The 9,371-nt window shown below is 50.0% G+C and overlaps 1 protein-coding gene across 1 annotated transcript in view; it reads right to left on the bottom strand.

Moving 5' to 3' along the window:
* Positions 1–8,357: 8,357 nt before the first annotated feature.
* USP10 (ubiquitin specific peptidase 10) overlaps positions 8,358–9,371 on the bottom strand; it is a 63,486-nt gene continuing 62,472 nt past the window's right edge. The window contains exon 14 of the mRNA XM_061386890.1: positions 8,358–9,365. Within this exon, the coding sequence (XP_061242874.1) occupies positions 9,178–9,365 (188 nt within the window). The 3' untranslated portion in view covers positions 8,358–9,177. The remainder of the gene's footprint in view (positions 9,366–9,371) is intronic.

Raw genomic sequence — 9,371 nt, 5'->3', positions numbered from 1 at the left:
GGGGCAGGAGGAGAAGGCGATGACAGAGGATGAGATGGCTGGATGGCATCACTGACTCGATGGATGTGACTGTGAGTGAACTCCGGGAGTTGGTGATGGACAGGGAGGCCTGGCGTGCTGTGATTCATGGGGTCACAAAGAGTCGGACACGACTGAGACAGAACTGAACTGAACTGAGAATTGAATTCAACTTGCCCAGACAGCCCCTCATCTGGGCTCTCCCAGGCCCGACTCCTTTTCTGTGACTAACACTTATCACTTCATCCTCCCCAGAGCCTGGGTCCCACTTTCTCCCTCCGACTGTGAGCCCGTCAAGATGGGAGTTGTCAAACTTCCGACCTCCTTTCATTTTTTATCTCCCTGCATCTACAAGAAAAATGTCGGATCAAGTCAGTACCCAGTAAAGGTCTGATGGGTGAATTAAATTCACTTGAAATTGCCCCAAGCTCTGATTTTCATAAGTTCACAGCATGCTTGGCTGTTTCTGGGATGGGGAAGGCTCCTTTGTGATGCTGGAGAGACCGACCAGAGCACCATGATCTGCAGAGCCTACTGGCACCAGTCCCATACTCAGCACAGAGGTCTCCTTGGCATTTACAGTGTTAAGAATGCAGACAAGAATGGAGGAAGCCTGTGTAGACATAGTTATTAAGGATCAATTAGGGCTGGAACCATCTAGGGTTTGGAAAAATGTTTTCAGATTATTTTCCAAGTGTTTGATGAAACCCCAAAGACATTCTTCCCAGGAATATTTCCCCAGAAGTTGGAAACCCTTAAGTATTTAAGTAAGAGTTTAACCCTTAGGTTGAGAGTGTTTGTACTGAGCTCATCCCAGTGGAACGGTCCACGGTGCCCAGATGGCCTGTGCTCTCTGTATTTATTTAAACGTGGAGTTAGATGCTTGCATTCCAGAGCACACAATTGAGCTTCACGTGAATTCTCAAACCAGTGCTTGAATTCCAAGAGGGTATGGACTGGACACACATGCTTCCCCAATGGCTGGCATCCAGATAAGCCTCTGGGGTTGCAACATGGCCAAACTTCAGACCTTAGAACCCTTAGAGCGGTGGGGGATGGGAGAGGCACCTCCAGCAGCTACCTGGGCTGGCTTGGGGACACAGAGAAAAAAATATTTCTAAAACTTACAAAGAAAAAATACCCACTGTAGAGAAACTGGAATACACAACTACACTGCAGGGGTGGGGGAGAACATACAGAGACAAGCACTGGGATGTCTGGATGAGGGTGTCTGCTTTCAGTCTTTTTGGGGGGGGAGTTGTTCTGTGTTGGCATGGCACTGGGCTGTGGGAGCTGGCTTTCAAGGCTGAGATGAAAGGGGCAGAACTGTGTGATTAACCAGCCATAGGCCCTGGTTGTCCTCCTTGGGCAGCAGGGGGAGCTTGCCTGGGACCGGGAAGCAGGATCCAGACACTGGCTCCATCTGTCACTCACACAAACTTCCTCCAAAAAAACAGGGAAGCCAGTTTCTGCCCCTCTCCGAGGGTAAGTGGGAGGGGACACCCATGGTGGATGAAACGAGGGGACTCTGCAAACCACCAACCAGTTAAACTTGCTCCCTCGTTTATCAACAGACTGGTCTGGCTCCCTTCTTGAGATTTTGGTGAAAATAAGGAAGATATTGTGCAAAGAATCCATGGCACCTGGTTAGCCTGGCATCTGCCATCAGGTGAGCATTCAATCAGGGGTAACTGGGACGAAAAGGGTTTTCTATCTGGACTATGAAGAGTTTATCATTTTGAGAATCATTTATCAGTGGTCACCCTGTTACTAAAACTGGCACGTTCTGCATACAAGGTTTCTGTGAGCTTAAGCCCTCCTCACACCCCCCTGGAGATTTCAACACCAAGAGACTGTGTTGACCCCGCCACACTGGGGTGATTACAACTGCAGATAACCTTGGGTAAAAGCAGGCACAGGGTACAGGCTGTGTGATGTTGTTTCTATGAAATCCTAAACAAACTCCCTACGGCAGTGGTTCCCACCCAGGAGTGATGTGGGCCCCCAGGGGACATTCAGCCATGTATGGTGAGGTTTCTGGTTGTCACAACTGGAGGAGGAGTGCAGATGGTACCCACTGTGGGGCCAGGAGGCTGCTAACACCCCACCATGCACAGGGCAGCCACCCACACACAGATAGCCACGGCGCCAAGGGTGAGAAGTGATGTATGACCGACGTCGGGCACTGGTGAGACAGGTGAGACCAGTGGTGAGACCTCCACTGGTGGAGGTCCCAGGTGCTGGAAACGCTCAACACATTTGCACAGGAGTGTGAATATGCTATGTGCCCTAAGCTGTGTGCAAGTCACACCTCCAACCCAGCCCTGCCACCCCCATGTGACACCACCACCCTCCCCTTAGCACCAACTTCAGTAGGACAGGATGGTTTAGTCAATGCATCACTTTTACTCGAGTGAAATTAAAGGGTTTGGTTGCAGGCGTTCCAAGTCAAACACAAACCATATGAAAATGCAGACTCATGGTAGCCACTTGGTTCCCTTTCACAAGATTTTCCAAACCACCACCACTGACGCCAGCAGAGAACAAACGTCTCCCTCCCCACCACCCTCTCATCCCCGCCCCGCTCCAGGTTTTATTGTCATTTCCCTGAAAAGGGGGCAGGATTCGGCCCAGCCCTTCCTGCTCCATAAGCCACAAACCTGCCTGGGGTGTTAGCACCGGGGGCCTGCAAAGACCCAGTGAGTCAGCTGCTCAGTGGGCCAAGGGGTCAGATCCCAGGGCTGGGATGAGCCGTGAGGTCACAGGTCCCGCCCACGGCAAGGAGGGGCTGCAGGGTGGACCTCGGACGGACCCTGCGAGGCCATCCTGCTGGGGCTGCCGCTGTTCGCGTACTGTTTTTTGCAGTGAACTTCAATTTTAGTTTTCTGACTTTTGAATCACATTACATACTGTCACCATTAGGACTAACAGGAACAAAATACTTAGGTTAGATGCAAATCTTACATGGGACCGGTTTTTGGTTTCCTTTTTCTGTGTGGTGGTGAATTGAACAAAAAATTGAAGCCTGGCTTAAAGAGAAGCATCCCGAACTGACAGGACAGCAGAATTCAATTGAGGGGACAGGCAAGCAGAATCAAAGGTCGAGGCAGGGAGAAAGCACAAAGTCTGAAAGGTGAGTTATGAAGAACGAGACCTGACCCTGTGATGACACCAGAAGGGACTCAGGTGACCAAGGCTTGCTGAGCTCCAAGGCTCTGCTTACAGATGTCACCTGTTACCTGGCCTAACCCTGTCCCTGGCCCCATGTGGCAGTGCCCCCACCGGGCACTTCAGACACCAGGCCACCTCCCCAAGGTCATAGCTGGTTAGTGCAGGGGGAATTCGGGGCACAGGCTGGGTGCTTCTGCACCCCAATTTCTAATCCCTTCATTCCTTTTAGTACCATAAGCATGGAGCATTCCTCCAGATTGCCCTTCTGCCTCTCTGCTGTATCACCAGGCTCCGGTGGCCACTCCAGTTCACTCCCGAGTGACAGGACTGAGCTGGGCAAGCCTTGAGGATGGAGGGGTGGGCGCCAGCACACGGCACAGCACAGGGGTCCAAGCAGACTCAGGCTGGTGCCGACTCCCCAGCTGCACAGCACAGGCACGAAATCCTGCCAGACGTCAGAGGGCCAAGTGCCCGGAAGCCCCCATGGCTGGGCCTGGCCCCTAGGAAACCCCATGTCCTCTCAGCTACTGTGAGCATCCCAAGAAAAGGTGCCAAAGGAGAAAGGCTGCCCAGAGAGGGGAAATGGGGGGAGGGGGGCAGCAAACAGGAGCGCCCCAGGAGCGACCACAGGTCCCAACACCCCGGACCTGCTCCAGGTCATGAGCCCCAAGGGACAGCTCCTCGGAGTTGGCCGTTTGACACCGGGAGGCGTGGTCTCAGTGCACCTGGAGGGTCTGAAGCCCTAAGAAACAGAAGAGAGCACCCTAGAAAGGGAGTGTTACTACTGCAAAGTTAATTCACACCTTGACAAAAACAGAACAGATTTCAGTGAAGACACAGTGAGATTTCATGTCACTGCATGCCCCCCAGGAGGACCCCCTCGCTGGCCTGGGATGTGAAGGGTGGATGTTAGCTGCAAAGTCAGGAGGGTGAAGCCACAAGGCAGAGCTGACCGACCGAACTCTCCGCCCAGCACAGGAGGACACTGCTTTCAGCTGCAGGGGTAAGATGCTGCTGCTGCTAAGTCGCTTCAGTCCAACTCTGTGCGACCCCACAGACGACAGCCCACCAGGCTCCCCCGTCCCTGGGATTCTCCAGGCAAGAACACTGGAGTGGGTTGCCATTTCCTTCTCCAACGCATGAAAGTGAAAAGTGAAAGAGAAGTCGCTCGGTCATGTCCGACTCTTAGTGATCCCACGGACTGCAGCCCACCAGGCTCCTCCGTCCATGGTATTTTCAAGGCAAGAGTACTGGAGTGGGGTGCCATTGCCTTCTCCGGGTGATAAGATGAGCAGAAAGCAATCCACCCGCCAGGCATCAGAGCCCAGAGCCGGGCCCGCTGCTGGCCACAGGGAGTGAGTCCGTTCTCAGATTGGTCAGGAAATCCATGCTCATGTAAAAGACCTGCAAAATGTTTTCTTCAGTCATGTACAGAATCTCCAATGCTCAGCAAATCCGTGAGGAGGTTGACTTTCTTTGGAGGACAGGTGAGAGCTCAAGGTCAGGCTCACCTGACCCCACCCCAGAGTCCCAGAGCCACCCTGAGCTCGGTGAAGCCTCAAGGAGGGCCTGACAGCTGAAACCAGAAACACTCTGCATTCGTTAAGGTATCTAAAGAAACAGAAGCCAGCTACGATTTCAAAACAGGACAAGACACACCTCGGGGCCGAGGTCCACCTGATTTCCAACTGTGCTGACACGGCCACGGGGTTTCCCAGGAAGGGCTCCAGGAGTGCTTCAAACACACTCAGGCCTGAGTGCTTTGATGCCACAGAATAAACAAAGCTACCCTCGTACTGACTTGCTAGGAAACCAACAGTGAATACATTCAACATATGTCAGATTAAAGCAGACACAGAAATGGAATCCAGGAGGAAACGGAGTTCATGAAAGATGAAAACATCTTGAACAATATCACTTGATGCATGTGAAGTCCGAGAGTCAAAACAACACTTCCTGAATCACACAGCAGCTAGGTACGTTCCCTTTAAGGAGAAAGAAACCAAAACTCAGAGTTTGTTTTTAATTTTTATTTTATATTGCAGTATAGCTGATTTACAATGTTGTATCAGTCTCAGGTGTACAGCAAAGTGGTTCGGGGACCAAGCAATTGTTCAATGGTTCATTTGCTTATCCCTGAATAAAACAAACATCACCACAGGGTGAAGTCAAGCTATGAAGTAAATCTCATTTTTCAAGCATTCACCTTGAAATACATTCATCTCCAAAACGTATATAAATAAGATGGCAACGGTCAGTTCAAAAGATGAATAAAAACAGATTTTTAAAAAATGCTAGGAAGCAAGAGCAAAAGTTTAATGAGGAAAAAGCATGCCTGCTTGGCAATCTGCTATGACTGAAAGAAACAACACAGCGTCTTGTGTACAGAAAGGCTGTTCACACATGGCCTTACTAGATGTGGATGATTTTTTATGAACACTAAGACTTTTCTCAAAATGTTTTTGAAGCCAATGACCCTCAGGAAATTGTGGTTGTTACCTTCGAAGGTATTGCCTTCGCTGGGGCCAGTCAACAAGGTATCTTTCCTTCCTGAGACAGAGAAGTACAGAAAAGTCTTCGGTCTCTCCTGATGCAGGAAGCGCTTCCCAAGGGAAGCGTCACAGACCATGAGACTGAAGCAGCCACACTGGCAAGGCACCGACTCCTGCAGGTGAGCTGAGAGCTGGGCAGCACCAAGGTCACTGGTTACTTGGTTAACTCAAAGCAACGGACTCCGCCTGTGATCTTGGCTTTCTCACTAGTTGGCCCAGTCGAGTACAAGCAGCCTATGACAGCCATCCCCAGAAATTTCCACAGAGGAAAAGACAGACAATGATGCATCTGCTGACTACAAATTTACTGCTTGTGACTACCTGACTACACACAGTAGACCATGACTACTGACTGACTACCTGAGAACTTAAGAGATGGCTGCTCTGAGCCACGGGGCCAGGCAGCTGAACGTGGCTGTACAAACAGGAGAAAGGAAGAACTACCATTGTTCCACGAGGAATGGAACACGTTTTCCACCAGGATAAGCAGCACATGCACTTTCCTGGCTTTGGACACACAACACACCAACCAGATACACCCAGTTTTATTCTTCCTGGAAGACTTCCAGGTCTTGTTCACCTCATTTAAACAGTAAGGAAAAAACCCCCAGTGAAACGCTTCTAACGTCAGCCTAGCATTCACAGTGCTTTAAAAGCCAGTGACAAACACAGGTCAAATCACTCAATTTGCAACCCCAACAACAAGGTTCATGGGCCAAGGTCCGAATGTAAATGCCTTAAAGCCAAGGAAACAAGTCTATGAGACTTCTAAGATATACTAAAATCTGCAGCACAGAATACTGAACATTGAGTCCAAAATCTCAAGGACATGGAGAGACCCACAGTTCACGTGGGACCCTAGAAAGCATTGGACTTGCTAGAATGATCTCAATTTCCCAAGGGTCAATCAGTCCCTCCAGGGAACCAAAGGCAGAGAGTTGTGAATTCCAGGCTGGCATCTCCTCACTATACAGTCGGCCCCTTCCTGAGCTTTGCTCGTCTGCAGCCGGGCACGCTGATCCTGTGTAAGCACAAGAAAACTGGAAAGTTGTGTATCTGTCATAAACATGACCAGAGCTGTCAGGGAGTAGGGGGCCATGAGTGGTCTTTCAGACAACACACTTGTATACAGGATAACAGAGGAGCCCTTTGCTGGCTGCCAGACACAGAATCTACGAGTCTGACGTGCCAGAAGGGACAGCAGCGCTCAAGAGTGAATGCAGCACCGCCACACGGGACAGGGTGACCAAGATACCCAAAGGCCCGCTGGACTGAATTCATCTCCAACCACTTCTGAGAGACAAGATCTTCTGAAGCTTCCTAATATTTCAGTCATTTCCAACATACTTTGAGCTTGACAAAATAGGTGACTTAGCAATTTAAAGACCATGAAGAGATCCCTGAATGACATCCGAGAGAAAATACTGAAATACACAGGGTGGGTGCAAAGATCTGGAAGTAGGCAGTGTACCAACAACAGCAGCGTTCTGTCCTGGCCCGTTTCAGATTCCTGGGAACGGCGCCTCCCAACTGGGAGGCCTTGTTCTGGACAGGACGCTTGCTGACTCACGGGGACACTGTAACCAACACCAGTTATAGAGGCTAAACCTCAGGACAGGCAAGCCGCTCACACAGGATGCCCTGCCCCAGTTCGCAGATCACAGTGTAGAACAAACAGCACCAGGCTCTGGAAGAGGCTCCTACCGTGTGGTGGGGCTACTGCTGTGCAGGCTGCTTTCCCCAAACTTACTCTGGACCCCATGTGTTCCATAACAATCACACACAATTTTAATGAGAGGCTGATTACGACTCATAAAGAAGCTAAGCAAATCGGAGCAGAGCAACGACACAGCAAGCAGGCCCAGGGGACAACGTTAGTGCTACAGTTTTTTAATGTGCATATATTTTATTGAAGTACAGCTGATTTACAATGTTGCATTTCCGGTGTACAGCATGGTGACTCAGTTACATACATGTACACACTCCTGTCCTGTACACAATACTGGGTACGGCTACCCGTGCTCTAACAGCACTGTAGTTCTAAAAGTAAGCTCACAGTGACACATGGCTATGAGCAGCGGATGCTAAAAGGAAGAGCTTGGACCACGTAATCCGCATCTCTGGGGACCCCAGCTCACTGCTGTGAGGGGCCTGTGCAGGGCCTTCCAGAACCATGGCGCCGTGGGCCAGGGAATGCCTGACATGCATGACGTCTCTCCATCTCTTCCATCTCGAAAGGCTTCCTTTCCACATCCAGAGGTGGTGTCCATGGCGCAGTCAGGAGGCTTGGTGGCGGGCAATGACAGGGATGCTTGGGCAAGACCCACACTCCCCACCTCTGTGAACTGAGCAACGCAGGGGACAACACAACGGGGAGAGCACTCACCAACCCCCATTTCTGCTATTTGAAGATCTTAAAAAATCCACCTATCCAAATCACTAGCATCAGCAACTCTGGGAACAGTGAACAACGACCATCTGAGGGCTGGGTCGGCGTTCGCAAACACGGCAGGCTGCACCAAGGGCTTACTCTAATTCTGGCAGCGCAGTCCTGCCTGCTTGAACTCCAGTTACTGGAAAAGGCACTCGCTGTCAAAGAAACACCACACATGCAGCTTTAAACCAACTTTGTGATTTTTATTGATGGGCGACAACTGTATACTCCTAGCTATCACTAACTGTGTACAATTAGAGACGCGGCATCGTAGAAGAGCAGACAGCAGAATTAGACAGCAGACGGAGGGAAATACCAATCTTCGCTATTTTGCTCCTTTTTCATTATGTGTACACAGAAGCATGAATGCGTTCTGAAATCTTTTAATGGCAATAAAGTTACAATTACCCTTCTATGTGACTGGCATCGTAACTCCAGATATTTGATCTGCAATGTGTACGTAAGCAGCTTCTCATCGCACAATTATTAAAATGTATTTTTCCTGTTAGGAACCAGCAACTTTTTGTGTGTGTGTTTATCTTTTGAAGAACTATTTCTTCTCTGGTAACTGGCTCATTTTTATCCTTTATCAAAAACTAAAGGGTGAGGGGTGAAAGTGTGATGGATTAAAAAATTTATCCTTTTTAAGGAAAGATAAAATTCATTTTCACAAATTTACAAGTGTTGTTGCTGGTGCAGGACTTACTCTACTATGCAATTAGACCGGGAATCAAACGCAAGTTCCCCTTCTTACTCAGGAATCAGCATTATTTCAGAAATGTGTTTCTCATGTATTTTCTTGAATCAAGAGACAGTCTTTCACCAGATGATTTTGATTTGGAAGTCAGAAGTCAACAGAAGCTATGTTGTGCACAAAACCCAAGGCGTCTCCTTTCACTCTAGCCCATTTTTGCGACAGGGAGAAAGAGCTTCTCTCTAAAGAGCCACTAAAGAGAAGAGGGGAGGCGGTGAGTGCCGAGTCTGCGCGCGGCGTGGGCTCGGCTATAGCAGGTCCACGCGGCGGTAGTACAGGAGGTAGGCTGTGCGCTCGGCGGCGGGCCTCACCACCTGCTGCTGGCTGACCACCTTGACCGTCTGGTCGTCGATGCGCAGCCAGCCGTTGAGCCCGATCTGGAAGACGTCCGTGGTGTAGTGGCCGCCCGTGGCGCTGCTGCCGTGGTGGTAGACCACTGCAA

This window comes from Bos javanicus, chromosome 18, assembly GCF_032452875.1.
Source record: "Bos javanicus breed banteng chromosome 18, ARS-OSU_banteng_1.0, whole genome shotgun sequence".
Lineage (NCBI taxonomy): Eukaryota > Metazoa > Chordata > Mammalia > Artiodactyla > Bovidae > Bos > Bos javanicus.
Note: the sequence above shows the minus strand (reverse complement) of the source record. Positions and strands in the feature narration are given on the sequence as shown.